The sequence below is a fragment of the Tiliqua scincoides genome, chromosome 2 (genome assembly GCF_035046505.1).
Source record: "Tiliqua scincoides isolate rTilSci1 chromosome 2, rTilSci1.hap2, whole genome shotgun sequence".
NCBI lineage: Eukaryota > Metazoa > Chordata > Lepidosauria > Squamata > Scincidae > Tiliqua > Tiliqua scincoides.
The window spans coordinates 108896491-108919421 of record NC_089822.1 but is presented as its reverse complement, the minus strand read 5'-3'; the positions used below and the strand labels follow the sequence as shown (position 1 = coordinate 108919421).

The 22931-nt window shown below is 45.0% G+C and overlaps 2 protein-coding genes across 6 annotated transcripts in view; one reads left to right on the top strand and one right to left on the bottom strand.

Annotated features, from left to right (window-relative positions):
• The window catches only part of LOC136638650 (uncharacterized), a 15887-nt gene extending 2142 nt beyond the window's left edge, over positions 1 to 13745 (top strand). The window contains exons 2-5 of the mRNA XM_066612683.1: positions 2962 to 3000; positions 6064 to 6133; positions 11385 to 11495; positions 12224 to 13745. Of these exons, the coding sequence (XP_066468780.1) occupies positions 2962 to 3000; positions 6064 to 6073 (49 nt within the window). The 3' untranslated portion in view covers positions 6074 to 6133; positions 11385 to 11495; positions 12224 to 13745. The remainder of the gene's footprint in view (positions 1 to 2961; positions 3001 to 6063; positions 6134 to 11384; positions 11496 to 12223) is intronic.
• ILVBL (ilvB acetolactate synthase like) lies at positions 5752 to 22931 on the bottom strand. 5 transcript variants are annotated; one of them, XM_066615853.1, is made up of 16 exons: positions 22870 to 22931; positions 17174 to 17332; positions 16378 to 16579; positions 16171 to 16298; positions 15755 to 15893; positions 15201 to 15312; positions 12998 to 13097; positions 12527 to 12624; positions 11966 to 12102; positions 11695 to 11829; positions 11365 to 11479; positions 11073 to 11242; positions 9349 to 9419; positions 9007 to 9078; positions 8133 to 8238; positions 5752 to 7082 (listed from the first exon to the last, which is right to left on the bottom strand). In XM_066615853.1, the coding sequence occupies exons 2-16, from the start codon at positions 17309 to 17311 to the stop codon at positions 6904 to 6906; spliced, it is 1902 nt and encodes a 633-aa protein (XP_066471950.1). In that variant the 5' UTR covers positions 17312 to 17332; positions 22870 to 22931; the 3' UTR covers positions 5752 to 6903. The 5 variants fall into 5 exon arrangements, with proteins under 5 accessions (XP_066471950.1, XP_066471953.1, XP_066471952.1 ...); XM_066615856.1 differs by lacking the exon at positions 22870 to 22931 and adding an exon at positions 22707 to 22797; XM_066615855.1 differs by lacking the exon at positions 22870 to 22931 and adding an exon at positions 21923 to 22025.

Here is a 22931-nt window from a genome sequence, read left to right as displayed (position 1 = left end):
TGCACCACAAGGAGGAAAACTAGCATCACACCCCAGAAAAGAACTGTGCTGCAGTTAACTCCCATAATACAACAAAACTACCATCAAATCACCATGGATCACTAGTCAGAATAACTCTGCCACCATTTGCTGGGAGAGGCAACACTGGTGTTGGAAGAGCCATGCTAGAGGTTCCTTCCATGTCACACTGCTAAGATATCAAGTTATCCTCAGCCAGGCAATTTGTGATAAGACAGAGACAATTCCCAATCTCACATACTTCAGGGGCTTGATTCATACTACTGAGGCAGCATGGCTGTTGCTCTCCCATGGCTGGCTCAAATAGCCTAAGGCTGCAATCCTGTGCACACTTTCCTGGGAGTAAAGCCTATTGAACACAACAGGTCTTACTTCTGAGTAGACATGCATAGGATTGTGCCCTAAGAGTTACATCTGAAGGGCGGAGCTACATGAGACAAACAGATAATGTGGGAATTCCCACTCTCATTACTGCTTCCTAAGGAGACAACTTGTTGATGGGGTCGCTTTGAAAGAAATTAGTCTCTCTTCCAAGACAGACTGCTGTCACCTCCATCTAAACAGTGGCGTAGCTAAGGAGGTGCAGCGGTTAGCAGTTGCACCGGGCAACAAGCTTTAGGGGGGCAACAAGCTGAGCTTGACGCTAGTGACCAAAATTGTGAAAAATTGGTATGTACGAATAATACCATCATGTTATATATCATTGAAAAGGTAATTTAATGCAGAATGCAATGAAATAAACCCCATTGGAATATCTGCATTATATCAGAAGTTATGGTCAATTAACCAGAAAATGAAAACACTACTGCCTTATGGAACAAAAAGGGGATTTGCTTAACTCAAAACTGACTTATGAGACTGATTGTTCTGAGAGCCAATGAGATGTTATTATAACACAGGATGCAACCAATAAGGTGTTAATATGCATCAGCTCTCATTTCCATGTATCATAATATAGCTACTCCTGCTAACTGGTAAAGAGGCACTTTTTCAAATGGTGCTCCTCTTATATTTAGTAGGGAGAGAATAACTGTCCCTCTTCACCCCAGCACAGTGGTTCTAACCAATAAGGGGCACACTTTTTATTTACTTAATTAAATTTGATTTTGTCATGAAGGGGGGTACAAAATCTTCTTTGATCCCATGTAGCGTATAGATGCCTTTGCTATGCCACTGGCTGGGGGGAGGTGGCAGAGCAAGTGGGTGGTGAGCTGCTGGGGGAAGGAGGCAGGGTTTCCCCTGATTTTCATTTTTTTAAAGCCTGGGTGTGATGTCACTTCCGGTTGTGACATCACTTCCGGGGCATCATTTTGAGCTCTATACCAGGCTACACGTTCTTTAGCTACGCTACTGCATCTTAAGATAGGGGCATATTAGACATCTATAATTTAGGAATTATCAATTACATTTTTATCCAGCCCTTTTGCCAACTGCCTTCTTGCGAGAGTAAATCTGGCCTAGATGCCTTTAAAAGGGGATTGGACAAGTTTCTGGAGGAAAAATCCATTGTGGGGTACAACCCATGATGTGTATGTGCAACCTCCTGATTTTAGAAATGGGCTATGTATCAGAATGTCAGATGCAGGGGAGGGCACTTGTTATCTGGTGTGCTCTGGTGGGCATTTGGTGGGCCGCTGTGAGATACAGGAAGCTGGACTAGATGGGCCTATGGCCTGATCCAGTGGGGCTGTTCTTATGTTTAAATCAGTCAGTCTGAGCTTACACAGGACATTGGCTACCTGATCTTATGCATGCCTACTCAAAAGTAAGCCAAACTTCATTTGATGGGGCTTGCTCCCAGGTATATTATGCATACAACTACTGCACAGTATGTTGTTTTGTTTTTTTTTAAAAGATCACCTCCAGTGCTTTCCAGGAAAGCAAGTTACAGTTATTGTTCCTTATTGATTTCAGTGATACAGACATGCTCTTTTCATGAACTACTCTACAAAGCTCACAGATGCGTTAAGATGCCCACCCCCCCATAACAGCTTTTTTAAGAAAACAAAGCCATCAGCCAAAATAAAACATCCCCCATGCACCAATATATTTTGAGCAAGCAAAATCCTAGCCAGAGAGAGAGAGAGAGAGAGAGAGAATTTTAAAACCAAGCATGGAAAAATACAGAAACAGCTTCTAAATTTGTTTTGAGGAAACCAAGTAGGTGGCAGATGTGTTCTGAAGCTTTAAAAAAAAAAAAGTTAGCTATTTTTAAAAACCAAGATTGCACTCCTAGGCCCATTTACTTGAGAGTAACCTCACTGAACTCAGTTGGATCCCTTCCAAGTAAACATATTTAAGATTGTATGTTCACTATGTGTTCTTTTTCAGTTCAGGGATGCATTGTTAGTATTATTGTAAAGCAGGATATGAATCTTTAAAATAAAACCAGCCAGCTAGCGGGGGTGGGGGGGAAGGGGCGGGGTGATAGAGAAAGACACATAAATGAAGTTTAAAAGTAGGAGGGGTAAAGAAAGTCTCCTTTGTTCACCCATCCTCTCCATTTTATTTAGAAGCCAGAGAGAATAAAGGGATGACCCCAGCCTTTTCTTCCCATTAAGTAGGATGGTCTTTATCAAGAGATCTTGATGGAATGGGAAAATTCATTTTAGCAAAGATATTTCATGAACTAGGAAAGGAGAGCTAGGCAGGACTAGCTGGGCTGTGGGTAGGTGAGGCAGGTTCTTCTTCCCTGGGGGAACTTACCAACACTGAAGCAGTTCCAAGGTAATGGAACAAATATTCCTTTACATTGAGGAGGCCTCTGTGACTGCCACCTAACTGTAGGATACAGCACATGCGCCATTGACACAGCTGTGACAGTTCTGGGAAGTTGGTTAGGATTCCTGCCCTGATCTACTAGAACCAATCCGTGCAGCATCAGCAGCTGAAATATTTATTTGGTTTGTTTGTTTTTCATATTAACTATCTGATGACTCCAAGGGCTGCAGACAAGTTTGGATTAGGTTACCTCTCCACAAGGTAAGCACTGGCATGATTAGTTCAGGGCTCCTAGGAGCAAAGAGCAGATTGCTGGGCTGAGCAGTTAGCTCCATATGAGGAATGCCACCACTGCAGGAGACTAAAAAGTCAGCAGAGCAAAATGCCGATGCCATTGTGGCACAGCCTCTACTAGTGACTGGCTACTCTGCAGGTTTCTAGGACAACGGAGCCTCAGTCACTCAACACTCATTTTGTGTGTCACCTTGAGCTATTTGTTTAAAAAGTAGCGCATAAGCATAAGGCATAAACATCTCCCCCCCCTTGCCATTTCTCTTCACACCAGAGTAAGAGTGAAGTTTTGTGCCACTTGGCATCCCTAAATTGAGAGGGGCAGCCCCATAAAACCAACACTGTGCCTCATCATAGCTATTGTGTGGCAAGGGGAGGAGGAATAGGTGGGGGAAGAATTATAGAGGTGTTGGTTTCCAGTGCAGTGTTATAGAGGTAAGATAGATTACAGCCTAGGTCTTAGGTCACTGGGTCACTAGAAGCAATGCAGAGATTAGTTTCTATAGTAACTTCACTGGGAAATTCCAGCCAAAGTTAACCTTTTATTCTCCTCTGTTCCATTTTGCAAATGCTGTTGCAGCCTGTTTCTATTTTGCTAAATGCAAGCCTTTAGCAGACATCTGTTTTTTTTCAACACCAGGATGGGATCCTCCTTTCCATTTGAAGCAAAGTCCCAGGCTACAATTCAATGCACCTTTACTTCAGAATAACACCCATGGAAAGCAGTGGGTCTACTTCTGAGTAAAAAGGGTTGCAAATATATGCAGCTGCATCTCTCTGCTGTGAATTGAATTGCACACTCTCAATTATGTGTTTTGGATTGTATGTTGTATGTAGAGCTTCAGGCTTAACAACCAGACACCTTAAAGGTGGATTTGATTCATGGATCTCCTGCAGGGGTTCCCAACCTTCTTCACTTGCATATCCCTTAGCAGCCCATTTCCATAAATTGTACCCTTCATATTAGCAAAAATGTTTGTAATACAAGCCTTCATCTCCTCTATATGAAAGCCCAGACTCCATGTATTTATCACAGTGTTTTCTTTTTATCTGTTTGAAGAACAGAAGACTGCCTTTGCACTGTTTTGCACCAGAAGTGTGCTGAGAAATTGAGTGATGGATCACTTTCCATATTATGTTTCAGCTTTTTTACTGTACTGGTTTTCAATCACTGGTTCATAGATGAATTGATGTCCAAAAACTAGCTATTAGTGGGGCTTTCACAGCCAACTACCATGTTTCCCAGAAAATAAGACACTGTCTTATATTTTTTTGGCTCAAAAAAAGCACACTAGGTCTTTTTTTTTTTCCAGAAGTCAGTCCCTTTATAGTTAATGGGACTTACTCCCTGGGAAGTGTGGCGAGCCTCAGGCAGGGTTGCCTTGCTTGTTGCTTCCCACCTCAGCTCCTCCTCAGTGTCCTCTACCCAAGGTAGCACAGCAGGCGCTTTCTAGGTGACACGCATGGGAGTGCAGCATTCCCAATCACATTGTCCACCTGCCCCCGCCCGAGGACTCCTTCCGCCCCCCATCCCAGCCCTGATCACAACTAGGTCCTTATATTTCAGCAATTCTCAAAAAATACACTAGGTCATTTTTGGGGAAGGTCTTATTTTTGGGGAAACAGGGTAGCTACCTTCCTTCCTGCCTTGCTAGCCCTGCAAAGCATTCTGGAGCACGTCCTGCCTTTTTCTGCCATTCTTTTTCAAGTACCCCTAAAGGTCCTGTTGAGTGCCCCTAGCAGTACATGAATCCCAGATTGGGAACCACTGTTCTACTGGTATGTTGTTTACAGTGCACGGATAGTGTTTACAAAAAGGTGGTGAAGACCAGAATTTAAAAAGAATAAAAATGTATCTTTTACACTATGTTTTTGATAAATTAGAGACTGTTCAGTTCTTAGGTAACAATTAGTGGTAAATTATTTTTCAGGATCTGGCCTCCGGTAAAATCAGACAAAACTATAGTCAGACACCCCCCTAAGTTTAACCCCTGACTTATCCAAGGGTCATAGATAATTCCATGGTTTTTTTGCTCAAAACCTGTCCTCAACTTATCTGTGAGATCGACTTATATCAGGCACAAGAAGGTTTCTCCAACAAAAGCAGTATGCTGGGCTCACATCTATAGAGAGACTCTTATCTACATTTGTGGTTATGCACGACAAAAGGAGATGAATGCCATTCAAGCCCGCACTTTAAGAATTATAATAGCAACTACACAGACTGGATCAGGAAGCCCACAAAGTGACTTTTGCAGTGGCTTCAGCAATTCAGAATATCGCTAAGCAAGTTACAGAGCTCAGTTCATCTGCAACTAGCTCACTGATAGAAGTTGTTGTTGAGCTCAGATGAACTAAAGTAGCAAAGACTGTCCTTGTTTGTTGTAGCTGTTCCATCATCACCACATTGTTCTGGCTTCTTTATTTTGCTATGCTAAATTTCTTTGCATGTGATGTGTCCATTGTCTTGACAAATTAAAAGACCTGGGCTGCAATACACATTTACTTGAGAGTTAGCCCCATGAAATTCAAGGGGTCTTGCTTCTGAATACACATCCATAGGGTCATGTTGCAGGACCCCATTCCAGCCACACTAAAACAGCAGCCTTGCTGTATGCACCAGTGACAAGGAACAGTTGTGGGTTGGCTAGTGGAAGAGAATCTGACCCTTGCTATTGGCCCTAAAGTGGAACAGCTCAAAGGAGACAACACGCCAAGAGGTAGAAAGAATCCTTTTTGTTTATTTGCCTTTGTTCTTCCCAAAATTAGTGGGTAGTGTTTAACAGTGCAAAAACAACAGAGGGGGCACCCACTCAGGCTATGTGCTGCCTCCTCCCCTGAGTGTTTTTGATGAGATCATGGGTGGCATTAAACAAGACTAGACACTGGACCAGGGCCCACACCCATACAGAGGCCATGTCAGTCTCTGAACCTTCAATAATGGTGGGCTGATGAACCATCAGGGGAACAAATGAACTACTACCAAAAGAGGGGAATTGTTTACGGGTCAAAGACTGTCGCTTATCGGAACAGGAACAGTTGATGAAACCTGAAAGAAGAGCTGGAGGAGGGAAGAGATCAAGTCCAAGCTCACCTAGACAAGGTAAGAGTTGGTTCAAAAGGCTGTTCTATGAGCCTGACCAGTTCTTTGCACATCCCACTGCTAAATAAGCATAGCCAGATGCCTCCACAAGCAAAAACAGGGAGAGCAAACTGGAAAAACTAAGAAATATTTCTGTAGGACCAGCAAAGAAAATGAAGAGTCTTCTTTCAGAAAGTAGGGTGAGGGAAGGGCAGGACAAGGTAGGTTTGCAGCCAGAGCTGTCCTTCCTAATATACAGATTTACCTCTGCAACTACACCTACCATGGTGTAGGTGAACATGGTTGAAAGTGGAACCCTTTATATCTGCAGTGGCCCACTGTTCTGATTTGGGCACATGTGCTTGGCAGACAGGCTGGGGCAGGCATCTTCTCTGGTCCAGACTATGGCAACCAAAACATCAGCTAGCCAGTGAGGGTTACTGTGTTAGGATTTGACCAAAAGGCAGAAACTGCTATCAAAGCAGATCCAAGGCTTCACCAACAGATTAGCTCTGCTGCCATCTTTGATGCTATTCAGGATGCAAAAAAGAGAGTGAGCTGTAGCTGACAAGCAAAGACTTCAGCAAATAGGAGAAGGCTGGTATATGCAGAAACTTCCAGGAAGGCCTGTTGACCCAGGATGGGGGACAAGTACCCCTGACAGCCCTAGGCACCAACACAGGGAAAACCTTTGAACAAGCATTTCCTTCTTGCCTGGAAGCAAAGCAATCACTGTTGTAGAGGCTGTGTCATAAGGTCAATCCCCAAGTCCAGCAGACTCCATCTAGCCCCTACACAGAGATGGAGCCTTCCCGGAAGCTTGTTGTCCCAATGAGGGCGTTCAGGAGAACAGGCCGTCCACGCTTGCATTCAGATTGCACTGTCCTGATGATATCATCCATTTGTTCCTCATTCTGGCAGGACAGCAGGAAGCCTTTTCCTCCTAAGCCTTCTGCCACCACATGGTAATCTGCAAGGAAGGATACCATGAATAAGAAAGGGGAAAGAGCACTGCCTCCTCAAGCTCTGTTTCATTTCCCTTGGTCTGTGTTACTCAATGCTGAGAGAACAGGACTCAGCATATGCCCAAATGCAAAGTTCTTCATATAATCCAAAGCTTGTTAAAAAAATTCTAAAGCCTGGTAACTGGAGGCTCAAATGAGTAAGCCCCATTCCAAGATCAGAAGGTTTATATGGGCTCAGCAAGCCTTCCCAACCTCATCAATGTGGAATTAAATTCCTGAATACTTACAAAACTGGCATCTGTTATGTTTATAGGAAAAGTGAATACAATGTCACAAAACAATATAAATTCCTTTTTAAAAATTTATTCCCCTTCTGTTTTAGAAGCCATAAAATTTGATAAAGCAGCAGACTAGTTCTATTTCAGTGGTTCTACAAGTTGCCGTATACTTTGCCTTTCATTAAGCAGTCAGTTATGCTGGTAAGAGGGAAGTAGTTGTGTCTTAACTGGACAATTTCATCTGTGATATGAAGTGTGGGAAATTTGTCCTGCAACAAGACTTGTTCCATCCCAGAGACCAGGCAAGGCACTACCTCCCTGGCCCTGCTTGACAGCCCTCTGTACAAACAATACAATCAGCCACTCTGCTTCCACTGTGCCAGCTTGTGTTCAGGACATCACACCAGTGGTGTCACTAGGCTCTGCATCACACAGAGCAGGAGGCCAGCGGGTCACCCCCATGATGGTCCTCCTCCCATGCAGTGGGAGCAATACCCCAGGCAGTGGGCATGGTGATGCACCATTACCCTGCCCACTGGTTTTTTGGCTATCACTTTTGATAGAATAGAGGTATTTCAGTGTGGTTTGGTTCATTGCATTGTGCATGAAATTCTGCATCAAATGATATATAAATGATGGTATTGTTAGAAAATACCAGGTTTTTTAAAGTTGTGGCCAGTTGTGGTGTAACCCCCCCATGCATATCACCTGGTGCTGTCTGCACCCCCGTAGTGACACCAATGCATCACCTAACATCACTCAGGCTTGCCAACTCACCCAGGTATTCGAGGCCACAGGCAACATTGCTTCCAAGCAGGGGGACTTGCTCCCGGGAAATCTGGCTCCAGCAGGCATCATTCCCAACAAGGGCAATGACTGGTGTCTGACAGAACAGGACAGTGTTGAGAAATTATATCCACAGTCCTCCCCCACTATTAGGCACACTATTGTTCACTATCAACTGAACAACAGTGAGGATGACTAGTATACAGAATTGTGGATGAAGCTATAACCCAAAGCCCCTGTTATGAGGCAAACAGAAGAACCTATTGCAGTCTTCATTGCCATCTGAACCAAGTCCCCCCTCCCCCAATCCTTTGCACAAATCAGCCCATGGACCCAGTGCAGCCCGACTCCCTTTCCTGTACACTAGGTGAAACACAAAAGGGCTGAGAAAGACAGAGTCCCCATTCTTCCCTCTGTCTCCCATTCCTGAGCTGCATGTAGGGCTGGTTTGGGGGATCAGGGGAGACATGAACAAGCAAGGGAAAGAGGGAGCCATCATTTATCACTTGCATTTCTTTTGCTCCAGCAATCTCAGGCTTTTTTCCATATTGCCTGGAATGGCTTGGAGATGAGAGAGAGCGAGAACAAGAATGGTAGAAATCATGGTTGAATTTTCAGGCTAAGCACTGAAGACTGGGAGGAAGAAAGTTTGACCCACGAACACCTCCCATCTTCATGTGGTCCACCACCACAATAGATTGCCAACATGACCTACAAACAAAGAGCTGCTACTGGACTACCAAAGTGATCTTGAGACAAAGCTATCATTCTCACAGCTTTCTTTCCCTGTCCATCTCTAGCTGTTTTCTGCATCAGTAGAGGCTAAAAGAGCTGTGTTCCCAGAAGCCAGGTGGGGTTACAGTACCTTGTGTCGCACAAAGGTGTCAAATTCCATGATGCTAAAACCAAGAGAGCCATCTCCATAAAGAATCCAGACCTAGGAGGAGGAGGAAAAAAAAGAAAATAGGGCAGGTACTGTAGCCCAAGACCAGGAGAGTGAAGAGGAATGAATTCCAGGAGATTTTATCACCATACTGACTTTGCCATGAGTGAGCAGCTGTGGCTGAGGAGGACTGCTCAGTCTGGAGACAATTCACAAAAGTCAAAAGACTGCCTGAATCCTCAGCTTTCTACCCTAGTGATATCTCTAAGGTCAAGACATTCCACTAGATATCCCACCCTCGGCTTCTCACAACTGTGCACTAACCTCAGCATCTGGCCTACAGAGCTTGGCTCCTAGGGCAAAGCCTCCACCAACTCCCAAGGTCCCAAAGGCTCCTGTAGTGGGAAGAAACAGTCTGCCATGATTCAACAAGCCTATGGCTTTAGTAGTTCCCATATTATATCTTCATTTTTTTGTAAAATTTAAAATAGTTAAAAATATGTTCATTAAGCATACACAGCAGACTTTGTTTTGTCTTTTATTATTATTGATGGTTTTATGATATTAGCTACATTGGATGTCTCAAAAGTGGGAATGTAAGGTGAGGGTGTGGTATTTTAAATAAAGGTAATCCATAGCCCTGTGTCAACACACGATAATTAAGGAACAAGGTCCTGCCCACACTTCTTTTGCAAGCCAACAGAAGGAGGGAGGGGTGTCAGCAGAGATAAAACATGAAAAGGTACATGTTGCACAAAGGCACAAAGTTGCACAAGAAATCCAGATAGGAAATTCTGCATGAGACTTGTATTCAAAAGTCAAAGAGAGGTGGATTTTCCTTTAAAAAAGAACATTGTAGGAAAGGATGGAAGTGGATAATCTATGTAGCCTAGGTAGCTATATGTGGGGAGAGAGAAAAGGCCTATTAATAGCACTCTGGATAACCAAAGAGCATGCATTAACAGAACAGAAAAAAGAAATCATGGTGCCCCTACCACTATCTAGATCAGGGGTGCTCAAACTTTCAACTTTAGGGATGCTGGACCTTTAACAAGTGTATAGAAGAGAGAATTGCAGCAGGTGCAACTTGTCATCCCACAGATGACAAGTTGCACCTGCTGAAATTCTCTCTTCTATACACTTGTTAAAGGTCCAGCATCCCTAAAGTTGAAAGTTTGAGCACCCCTGATCTAGATAGCCTTACTGCCCCCTGCTGATACAGATTCAACAATTCAACACTGCTCCATATTCCAACAGGGGAAGGGGCGTGTGCATGCACACAAGTCCTAGATACAGACAAATTTAGTGCAGAATCTCTTCCTGAGGTTTCTCCTCAATTCTACCTTCTAGGCAGAATTGCTTATTTTTTCTATCCTTGTTCTTCCTGAAACCTCTTTATAAAGATGTTCTCCAGGTAATATCCTGCAACATGGTTGGGCATGAAAGTCAGGCAGCACAGCCTTCCTTGGAAACATTTACTCCTTAGGCTCTGGCAGGTCAAAAGTCTGCACGAGTGGGTTTCTACAATTCTGATTGCCAACTTTGCCATGGCAAGTGGGTTAGCGACTCCTGGCAAGGGTGATGAGCAAGCATTAGCAGAGACACCCTGGACACCTCTGCAAAGCTAACAAAGTCTTGTTTGCACTTCCCTTATCTGCTCCAGAGCAGGAGAGGGGTTATGGCAACTGCCCTTAGCCGAGATACTGTCACAGTCAAACAACCAGATTCCCTGGTTTCTCTCTTGCCCTGGAGCAGGTAAGGGAAGCAGGGGTGGTGCTGTAATGAGGATGACCTTAACTCTGGTTGGCCTCTGTTGCTGTCACTATTTTGAAATACTGTTGATGGAGTTTGGGCACATTGCTACGTGTCTGTCTTGCAGCATTTCTCCTGATATTACAGCAGAGTGCTGGCTGTGTGGCTGTGCAAGATATCAAAATGGCATGAGAATTACGAAGGTGGAGGTTGCCACCTCCGCAACCCAGATCACTCAAAAGATACGATTTAAAACTTTCCCATCCAGTGCCCAGTTTTTGCTAGTGTCTCTTTACCTGGATCCAGCCAGGACAGGGGCCCCCTGGGATGTAGAATGTAGGCAGCACTCCCCACAAAGTCACCTCCATCTGCAACCAGCAGACTGTCTTCAGGGATCAAGTGATCTACATGGTGCAGCACTTTCAACGGGTTGAGATGCTGTTTTGTTCGCTCTTCTGCCTTCTCACTGGAAAGGAACAAGGGTCAGAAATGGATCTGAGGTATACCCACGCCTGGCCTTACTCAGTGTTGCACAAAGGCAGGTCACATGAACAATTTCTGCAACCACACAGCAGCAGGATTTCTAACCTGTTCACTTTCTCCTTCAGGAGATCCTTCTGCTTTAGATTCATTACCCAGTCTTGAGGACAGGAATAGCCCTTTAGTCCTTGACTCAGGAGAACCAGGAAGGAGCCAGCATCCCCTGTGGATAAAGAAGCGTAAGTCTGTAACGGGGAGGGGAGATGGGTGGTGGGATACATATGCAGTCCATGCATCTTTTTGCCAGGTCACTAGCAACCAAGGCCATATCACAAAGCCAGGCCATAACCACCCTTTTCCTCCAGCAGTTCCACTCATGCCATCCCCAGGACCCCTCCCCCTAACTCCCATACTGTAGTCCCTGGTGGAGTCCCTCACCCTTAATGGCCAGGTGGGGGTTCCAGAAAATATTCGCATTCTTCAGTAGTTGCTCCTGGTTCCTGTTAATGGCAATGATTTTGCTGTGCTTACTCAAGACACGCCCATAGGACAGACGAAAGTCACAGACCATACCTGAAAGTTATGAGAATCAGGCAATCACCCTACCACATCAATACATGCCTTCCTACAATTCCCTCTACACTGATCCAGTGCTTTCAGGAATGTGCCCTCCAGGAGAGGCAAGAAAGAATCCCACAGGCCCAGATACCTGCCAGAATGACCACATCTGCTTCCTTGAGTGCCTCACGGCGGTTCTGACGAATGTGCAGTGGGCTATTCTTCCCCAGCATGCCACGGGCCATGCCTCCCAAGAAACAGGGAATCCCCAGTTCTTCTAAAGCAGCTCTGTAAGGATAGCAGGGAGAAGGATTTCACTCGAGTGAGTTCTGCAGCAAATCATTCACTGTCAGTTATCAAGAGCAGGCTAACCCTTTCCCCATCCCACTATCTCTACCCACTGATGCAGACCCCAGTTCTGGATTCCTTGTCAATCTGGCTATCCCATCTCCAGATGTCACCCACCACAGCAGTGATCCACCCTTCAATCTCAGGAGATAGCCTTGCTGAACAATGGTACTGGATCACAAGCACAGAAAGCATTCCTGAACAACAGACAAGATACTGATGTGGCCTAAAACAGCAAGTCTCAGTGGGAGCCATATGGCCCCCTAAGGAGCCCTGGCACATTTTTTTTTTTAAAGTGCAAGAATGGCTGACCTAAAGAAGCCAAAATTGCAAACTACGCCTCCTCCAAGGCAGCACATCTCACCTGAGCACCTTTACAGGTGTTGGAGGCAGAGTGACTTGACTGCCAAGAAGGATGACTGGCTTCTTGGCCCGGCTGATGAGCTCCACACATTCTTGCACCTGCACACAGAAATATGACTAGGTGAAGGACAGAGGCTGGAAACAAAAGACCAAGGCTTCCAAGTAGCAGCACAGCCCCTATGGTAGGAGAAGTTCCAGCCCATTCTGGGGCAATGAATAATAATAAACTTTATTTATATCCCCGCCCTTCTCCCTAAAGGGACCCAGGGCAGCTGAAAAGATGCAAGTCCAGGCTTTGCAGGTAACAGAGGGGACAATTTTTCTCCCAGTCTAGCCCTTTCAAAAGGGAATAATGACTTACCATTCTCTAGGAAAGGCATGCAGGGACAAAGGGAAGATGCTCCCCACTCTGACTTAGCTAACTGAGCACAACAGAAGTTGGGCTTGCTGGCTGATGTCTGAGTCGTCTCACCTGCTGCTTTGTGGCCTGTGGAATTTTCACTGGCAGAGGTGAAAAATCGTGCACTTCCCATGCCCCAGCAAACAAGTTCCCCAAATAGCTGCGCAGATACCTACAAAAGAATGTGGCCACGAGGTTAAGAATCTGCCATAGCTGTAAAATTAAGGAAAATGTATACAAGATTTATAGATGGTATATGATGCCAAGCAAATTAGCAAAAATGTATGGAAGTCAAATAGGTGTTGGAAATGTAAAAAACAGGAGGGAACTTTTTACCATATGTGATGTGAAGCAAAAAAAATTGGTCACAGATATATGCATAGATATGGTTAATTTTAAAAACAAATGTACAATTGAAACCTGAAGTATTTTTGTGGGGCATGATAGATGAATATGTGGGGAAAGATGTGAAATTTTGTTCATATATGTGATAAGTGCGGCTAGAATATGCACAATATTGGAAAACCAGGGATATACCATCAATAGAAAAATGGTAGACAAAAGCGATGGACTTTGTTGATTTCTCTTTAAAGTCGTAGGTTTATCCATTTCTACAAAGACCTTTCTAAATAATTGGAAACCAATAATTGACTTTTTGCAAGAGAGAGTAATGATTTAATCAATTCTGGATTTGAAGATTAGTCATAAGAGGGACTGTTGGAGATATAGCTTTTGTAAGGGTTGAAATTTAGATCGTTTATATAAACGCAATAAGTAATTGGAATTTTTTGGCTTCACTCTTGCTACACTTAGAGATATTCTGTGTTATTTTTTTCTCTTTTTAAATGTATATTATCTATTTTTAATGCATTTTATGTTTATTGTTTTTTCCTTTAGTATTACTATAAATAAAATATATATAGAAGAATCTGCTATGGCTGCCTGGTACAGAGCAGAATCCACAGAAGTCCAAGTTCTCTGCTTTTGTTTTGCTACCCAAAACGTGAGCATTAACCAGTCACCAAGAAGCCTGGACATAGAGTTCAAAAAGTGTATGCCCTATTTTTAAGCTTTAAAAAAGAAGTTTCCAGAGTGTCATAGAAGAATCATAAAACACAAAATCAAATAAAATATAACTGAAAATAAAAATCATGACAGTGGAGTCCAAAGCAACAATAGACAGTTTATAAAACAGCCAAAGTCATAAATAGAAACATATCCAACCATCTAAGAGAAAAATCAAAGCAACTGTTCATTAAAAACTCAGGTAAACAAACAGGTCTTAACCTGGCTGAAAACAGGTGCCAGGCAGACCTTTCTGGGGAGAGCACTGCATATGGGGACAAGTTGCTGCTTGGAACCTGTTGCTATAATAGTCCAGGTAATGGAGTACCACACAGTTCCCTTATAAATGATTGCACAGACATCACAAAGAAGAATGCTCAGTTTAGCAGATTAGTTTCAAAAATATGAATGCTGTTAGCTAACCTAACAAACTGAAAGCTAAACTGAAAAAACCACCATTTCCAAAATGGCAGCTCCCCCCAATGAATTTTGGGGGACTTTCTGCATGCCTGGGTTAGGTTTTAAATTTAGCTCATTGCATTGGATTAAGTGAAAATACTTTGATAAAGTATTATAGATTTCCTAATAAAAGTGCAAACTATTTCGCAACAATAAAGCTCAGTCTTCCTAGCTATCTTAGGAAACATGCAAATATTCAGGCCATTTACACTAACAGAAAGAAAAGTAATAAGTCACCCAGGGTGGCACCAGTTGCCAGTTTAAAGTAAGTGAAGGGCAGAAGCTATCCATGGAAAGCTGTCAGCATGTTTAAGAGTGCCATACTTAAAAAGCTGAGGAAAAATCCTCTACAGTTTGAGCCATGCCAGCTCCACTCCAAAGAGGAGTGCAGACAAATAATCCCCTAATAATCCCCTAATAATCATGAAACACAGCCAGGCATATGCATGTATAAAACCTAACACCACATCAAAAATTTTGTAACCTTGAACATTATACAGCGTAACAAGCATATTACCCTGTTTGTTAATTAAGAAAATGATAACCTGCACATACAAAAAAAATTTACATAAATTATTCTGCAACCTGAGAGATGTGACAGATTTTAAATGTCTGCTACATAAAACATAATTTTGTCACACTTCTATTTATGGCATTCCCACAGTGTGGAGGAATAGAACACCATCTGGATAGTTCTCTGCTCCTCAAGCAAAGTTAACAACTTCATGATAGACAAGAGAAACTCACTCACCAGTTAATAATCTTCCCCATCAGATTTTTGGAAGCCCCCTCCTTGATCAGCTCTCTCTCTACTAAATGATAGGGGTATAGCACATCCAAGGGGAACTCCACAAACACAGGGCCTGCAAAATAACCAGCGAGTTGTATAATTGCATCATCTACATGCTGTCGGCCCAATCAACAACAGCCCCACTGACAAGGACCTGCACAAGCCTCTTTTGTTCCCCAAAGCCAAAAAAAATTAGAAGCATGCCCTAAAAACAACCTTATTTACTCAGCTATAAGCATCAAGACCATTCTTGTCACAGAAAGCCAACGATTCTGTGCTCTAATTCCCATGGGGCAGCACTGAGCTCTCTTGTCAGAAGCATAATGGTCTAGATTGCCTCAAGAAAAAGAGGTTCTGAGGGCCAATACAGGTGGCAAAAGGAGATGCAGCCAGCCACCCTGGTGATGGCAGTAACAGCACTCCATGGGCATAGATAGCCTTTACTTTGCCAAAGCACCTCAGCTGAGCAATCCAGAGATGTACAGAAGAGACTTGTCAGTGGCAAAGAGGCATACCTGGAGTATCACACTGGGCAATGGCAATGGCCTTTCGCAGCACAGGGACTATCTCTCGGACAGTCTTTACTGAGGCACAGAACTTGCAGAGTGGCTTGAAAAGGGACAGCTGGTCAATATCCTGGAGAGCACCTCGTCCCTGAGGAGAGGGAGGAAAATATGAGGTCTCATTCTTACACTCACAGTGTCAACCTTCAGCTACAGCTGGCCTTATCCTCCTGAAACATGTACAAAAATGGTCTTCTAGACATATAGCTGCCTCAGGCTGGGGAGGGAGTTGGGTATCAAGCCCAGGCACAATGGTGGAAGATGCAGAAAGACCAGAGCTTTATAAAAGCAGGCAACAGCTGCAAGTTTCAGCTGCTCCTTCCTCCTCCCCCTCCTATGAACCCAGGGCGAGTGGCTTATGTACTTACCTTTTGCAGTGTGGCTGCTGCCCCTCCAATCAACAACACAGGAGACTCTGCCATCTGTGCATTTTTCACAGCAGTCACTGTGTTTGTTACTCCAGGTCCTGCTGTCACTGCAGCTACTCCCACTGTCCCTGCAGCAGAGGAGATGAATGAACATCATCATTCTGTCCCTCCCTCTCCAGCAGAACAAAACAGCCACAAAGTGGGTACCTGAGAGTCTGGCCACTGCATCGGCTGCAAATACAGCTGTTGCCTCATGCCTTGTGTCCACAACACGAATGCCCAGCTTCTCGCTGGCCACCAAAATGGGTGAAATGTGTCCACCCACCAGGGTGAACATGTAGCGCACACCATGAGCTTTCAGAACTTCTGCTACACTCTCCCCGCCATGCCGAGTGCTCTTCGTGTCCACCTGCAACGGACAAGATCATCTCTTGATGCTGGCTTCACAGAAAGAACACAATATACAAGGTTGAGGGGCAAAGCACATGAGATGAACCAGACACCTCAGGCTTACAACTTCTGTAGCCCACTCCCAGCTGAGGGCTTTTTGGTGCCTAAGCATTTAGCAAAAGTGCCTATGTGGGTTCTCCCAGATCAAGGATCCTTGAAAAAAGTTTAAGCTGGGTCACTTTAAAAGTGAATATGATTTGCATTTAAGAGATCACAGTCTGCTTAATATTATGCGTTCTACTAATTCTATTGAGCCTCTACTGAGGTGCAAGAACACTGAAGGAACCTACTGAGGTTGCTATAAGGTTATTTTTAAAGTCTAGATGTCTCTTGCAAGCCCCCAGCTACAAAATCTTTTACCACAAACTCAATTTGAACCAAAAGATGCTTTTGAGTCCCAGGAGCAACTCAAGACCCAGTAAAGGGTGAATAGGTGAACATGATCCCACTTTGAGACTATGCAGTTTAAACCCTGACCACCTTCTCCAAGATCCTCTATTCTCCTACAGATGGATTACAGATATCTAAAGGCAGCAACTGATGTTTGTTTTACCGTGTGCAACATCTGGTAGATCAGTCCCATTCTGTGAGCTGCTCCAAGAAGAGTCACTGTGAGGGTCCCCAGAAAGGCTAACAGCCATGTTGAGGAGCTTCCCAGGGCTGAGGTGGCAGCAGCAGTGGTAGGATCCATTCAACTGCTAAGGACACAATCCTATTCCAAAACAAAGACAACCACATAAGCGCCATTTTTCAATCAGTACACTTCAAACACATTGGTCATGCTTCAGCCCCTCTATTACCTACCGATTCAAATAGGAAGGGTGGATAGATAAACTCTGGTCCTCTCTCAAAACACAGGTACTCTGTCTCAGGACAGCAGAATCACAACTCCACTGCTGCAACTGGAGCACTCCACACAATTAAGCAGTAGTGGGATGGGATTAGGCTAATCCTGGAATAATCCTGTATGTGTCAATATTTTAAATGTTAACTAGTTTCCCAAGGGGTTGTTTAAACCAGAGGCTGACAGATTAACAGACTAGTTTCCTCAATTTAGATTCATTACCATCGGAGATTAGGAACATTCCCTTCCAGTAACCTGGTACCTAACAAGAACTTGAGGGTTATAGTAGGGCTCCTCAAATGAATCTGGATCTGTTCACAGAGGGTACTTCAGGAACAGTCCCTCAAAATAGTTCAGCAATACAATTCAGCAGTGACCCAGCTCAGTTTTTCAGTTTCGACTTGTGCTGGCCCAAGGGCTGGTTAGGATCGGGCCCTTAGTTAATTCCAAGGAGAGATGACAAGGCAAGGTAGTTGAAGCTGCTTTCCTGGGGAAGGGGCATGTTGCAAGGTAGCTCAACAAGTGCTAGAGCCACAGTACACAAAAGGATGGCTGCTCAGCAGGCACCGGATCTGTCCAGTTGCACTCAGAGAGGGGAAGTGGGGAAGAGAGGTTGGAAATAGTTAGGGCAACAGTTCCCAAACTGTGGGTCATGACCCAATTTTTGGTGGGTCATGAAAAAGTTGCAGAGCAGTGCCAGTGTTGGTGCTGCAAGGCATTCAGGGGCATAACCTGGCAGACATAGCCAACAAAGTGGGTCACAGTGCTAAAAAGATTGGGAAGCACCGAGTTAGGGTTTTATTATTATCTATTAGGGGATGATACCTTTCCTGGGAGACAACAGACCTAGTGGTCCTTGGGTACTGGAGAGAATGGGATGCTTAATGCAGCACTAGCAGTCCACAAATGACAGCACAAACAGCAAGGCAGATAGACAAAGAACAAGGAACACCAGGAGTCTGTGACCCAGCTTTTTATACCTTAACATAGAAAAGCAAAGGGGTTTTTGTGGAGCCAACTCATCAAGTCTTTCTTTTGTACCTTGGTGGGGGGAGGGGCGATAGTGTAACAGACAAAGCTGCGGCCTTCCTTGAGGCCTGTGGGACTTGTCACCTCTTACCATCGGCCTAATAAAAGTGTCACATGACTAGCCTGGGTAATGCTCTCCTGGCTGGCACCCAGTGTCATGTACATATGCAAACAAAAGTTTGCAAGGCAATGCTTGCCACTGGAGCACTAGTACAGCAATGGTGCTTCATGGAGGTGAGGGTAGATAAATACCAAAGTTTGCCTGCAAAAAGCTACATGTTATTTTCCCCAACACAAAGTATTAGCCACAGAAAGTATTAGCCACAATGTCAATAAGGTAGACAGCTGCCAGATCTCTCAAATCCGTTCTGCAGAATTGTTGAAACAAGTTAACTGCATGGGAGCCGAGCCAATTATGTTTTGTGGACTTTGTATCAGCTGCCTTGCCTTCAACAGCTCATTTTCTTGGTCAGTGCATTCTCAGCAAGCTGCAGCACAAACCTCCATCTTCCATGTCCACTACTCCTTTCTCGGCTTCATACCTTCTTCCCCCAGGCTTTAGCTGGCCAAGACAGAAGGACAACAGACAGCAAGCAACAAGGTGAAATTCTTGAAATTTAGTAATGTGTATATTTGAGTTCATTTGGATACTACCCTTCTTTGTTTGAGGAAACAATTTTCATCTCTGGGAGTCATGAATCTGGTTTCAGAAAGCCTCTTCTAATTCATGCAGTAGACATCAGATTTTAAATCTAGTGTGTAGGTAGCAGCTGGAGCAGAAGACAGAACTTTGAAACCTTGGATTTCTAGGACTTTACTACAAAACCTGACATACAAAGTTGTTCTCAAACTACCTAATCCTAGTCAGAGTTCCCATTCCCTGCCATTATGTTCAAAAGCACCTTGCCCTAAGTAAAGCTTTGACAATCTCTGTAACCTATGCAGCTAGCCTCCCCAGAAAGCCGTTAAAAGCCTGGAAAGGGGAGAGATTAACCTATTTTGCCTCTTTTGTACTTTGCCTCTTCAGGTAACAGTAACTGAAACTGATCTAAGTAAACATAGTAACAAGAGACCAATGACACCTTCAATACAGATTATGTTTTCTAAAGCATAGCCAAGCTGAAATTTCATCTTCCAGGTACCTTCCAAATTATGGCATAGCAGACCACCAAGATGATTCACACTTTGCAGTAAATACAATAGTAATAGTGAAGTTAGATTTTTTAATTTCTTTGAGTAGGAAGGGCCTTCAAATAAGCTCTAACATGAAATGTTGAATTTGACCCCCCTCTTCTACTAGTTAAGCACTGTCCCTGCTGTTTCATGACTTCTCACTCTTCAGTACGCCAATTTGGACTTGAAAGCACAAGACAGGGTGTCTAGCCTTCTCATCAACATCGTAAGATGAGAAGGCTTGATCCAGGTATCAACTAAAAACTCTGTAAAATGTCACCAAGGGCATTTTTGAAACAAATTAGGTCCATCAACCTATAGGTCATCAACAGGTGGGTCAAGATGCAGAAGTGGGTTACAGCATGTTATAGCATGTACAACATGAACAACTGCAAAGTGGTCTAAAAACACACAAACTTAATTTAAAATGAACTCTGAATTTAATACATACATACACACGTGTACACTTGCAATCTCTTAAAACAGAATCCTTGATGCTATGTGGACGCATTGTGTTAAATCTGGCTTTTCTGTAACACTATATAATGCAAGGCAGGTCTTAGAGCAATTTGACCAATTTGGGGCCCACGCCTGGAGAGGCCATGCACTGGGGAGGTGGGCAAAGCATCCATAGCCACAACTGGCACCTCACTCTGTAGTCAGTGCTCTGGTATAGAAATCTTCCATGCCGAGGTGTTGGGAGAGAGCATGGCAAGCAAAGCTATACTGCTGGGCAGCCCTCCCAACCCACCCTATGTGTAACTGGCTTGAAATCCCCCTTGAAGCAGTTGGCAGTGATGCCACTGCTGGGTGCCTCGCCACTGCTGCTCATCCTGGTGAGTAAGGACCCTGCAAAACAAAAATGTTTTGCATTGGCCCCTGCAGTTCCTAAGGCTGCCCCTTTGTCAATGTTCTACACAGTGCAGAACAGCATGTGACTTCACAAAGATCAAAGGTAGATCTAGAGCAGGGATCTCTAAACTTTTCAGCCGAAGGGCCACATCAAATATCTTGCACAACTGGAACAAACAATTAAATATAAAATTTAAATAATTACATTAGAGATGGAACTTAGATGAATGAATAAATGAATGGGCTCAAATGTCCAGGACTTCTCCAAGCACCAACAGAGACCAAGAAATAAAGCACAGACTTAAAGGGACCCCCATTCCCCCACCCCACAAGCATAACTCTGGTTGTGTTTGGTCAACTGGGCCAGAGGCTCTCAGGGGATCAGGGGCTGGCTGCAGGCCAGATAGAGGCTTGCTGCGGGCCACATCTGGACCCTGGGTCGGGGTTTGGAGACCCCTGATCTAGAGGCATAAGTCATCCCTGAGGGTGAGCCCAATAAAGACATATTGCCCTCCACCACTCAAGTCAAGTCTCCTAACCCACAGCTGTTCTATCTTGTCCAGATAGTGTTTTGGTTGTTCTCTCTCATCCAAAACAGAAATGCTTCTTGATACAAGCTGAGTTTCAACTATCAATATTAAAGCCAATGCAATTACAAACAGCAACCTCTGCTCCTGGGTCCATCTTCCTTGGTCTAAGGCTGAACTGAACAATGCAAAACAGCTCTTCAGTCCGAAAAGATCCATTTAACTAGCCAATTCTGTTATGCCACCATCTACATTCCCATCCATCTACATTCCCATCCCATCTGATATGCCACCATCTACATTCCCATCCAGGAAAAAATGCAGGTTTCTCTGGTTACTACTTCACTCTGTTGTAGTTTTAAATTATTAGCACATAAATACTGCCCTATTTGAGCTCCAGCTGCTGCATGTTACCGAATTATATTTGTATTGAATTATATTTGTATATATGTTATATATTTTAGTGGTTTTGGTTTTGACTTGTTAGCCTAGAGGGGGTTTTGGGGGGGGGCGGGGGAGAAGCAGGGCATTGCATTTTAAATTAAAGCAAGCTAAATCATACTTGCAGCACCAACTCCTGATCATGTTGTGAAAGCGTGTGCTCTCCCACACACATCCTACTCATTGTCAGCCTTTGCAAATGCAGCAATCACGCACGTTTGTGCCCAGTCTGAACCTAAAATGAATTTTGGAAGGAAAGACAAGAACTGCCTTCTAAGCATCCCATGTCACCCCCATTGTTTTTTCTTTTTTAACTCATTTTCTCTTCTCTCCAGTTTTCCCTCTTTCTTGCGAAATACTTCCAGAGTGCACACAATGGTCTCTTTTTTAACTCTCTCTTTGCCAACCTGGACTAGACAAGCTCTTTTTGACTCACATACACAATCAGTGCTCCACTTGTCCGATCTTGCACAGCAGGGACGTGCAGCGGCAGGTCAGGCAGAGGACTCTGCACCTGTCAGCAATACACGCAGCAAAATATCTGCTGCTAGCGGTGGCAGGTGAGGCAGAGCCTCCCCACCACAGCCTTTCAAAAAGCACCGCTGCCATGCATGGCGCCTGAGCACCCACAACCCATGCACAGAGCACGGAGAGTGTGGGTGCTTGGGCACCTTCTGGAAGGACTCTGGTGGGGAGGCTCTGGCTCACCTGCCACCGCAGGTGCAGGTGCTGCGTGCATCGCTGACAGGCGCAGAGCCTCCTGGAAACCCAAAGGCTCCTTGACAGCGAGGCGCAGAGCTCTTGGAGTAGAGCAGTCCGTCCCTTCCCCCCACAGTGAATGGAGGGGGGGGGTCTGCAGCCTCACCCACCAAGAAGGGGAAGGAAGCTCCAGGCGATCCTGCACAGGCCACCCAACCCCACCAGCCTAGTCCACAGTGCGGCTTTCCGCGCCCGACCTGAGCTGCACTGGAGAAGGCAGCCCTGAGAAGGCTCTCACTTACAGGAGTCACCAAGGACGGTTCTCAGCGAGCCTGCCTGCTGCGAGGGGAAGCAGGAACTGGCTGCCAGACTCGTCCTCCGCCCCGGGCAGGGCCCAGGAGCCCCGCCTCTCCGCCCGCCCGCCTCCACAAAGGGCTGCCCGGCTCGGAGCCCCGCAAGCAGGGACGAGGCCACTGCGCTTCGTGGCCCCCAGCCGCCCACGGGGCCCAACCGTCGCCCACCTCCCGCCCCCTCAGGCAGCCCCCAGGCAAGGGAGGCTGCAGCCACTCCGGGCCTGCCCTCCCCCGGCAGGGAGCAGGGCTGGGCAGGAGGGAAGCGTGGCTGCCTCCCCCCGTCCGGCCAGCCTCTAGACACAGCCTCCCGACTCCAGGCGGGACACCCTACCCTGCTGGGGGAACCCGAGCGACAAGCCGAGGTTTTCCTCCGGAGGGCGGGAGCAGAGCACC

Excerpts from the sequence above, each read along its gene's own strand:
- ILVBL (XM_066615853.1), bottom strand. The coding sequence starts at position 17,311 with ATGGATCCTACCACTGCTGCTGCCACCTCAGCCCTGGGAAGCTCCTCA. Across the intron at positions 13,098-15,200 it reads ATGGGGAAGATTATTAACTG|GTATCTGCGCAGCTATTTGG; the intron begins GTGAGTGAGTTT and ends ATTCTTTTGTAG. Across the intron at positions 11,830-11,965 it reads AGATGTGGTCATTCTGGCAG|GTATGGTCTGTGACTTTCGT; the intron begins GTATCTGGGCCT and ends CATAACTTTCAG.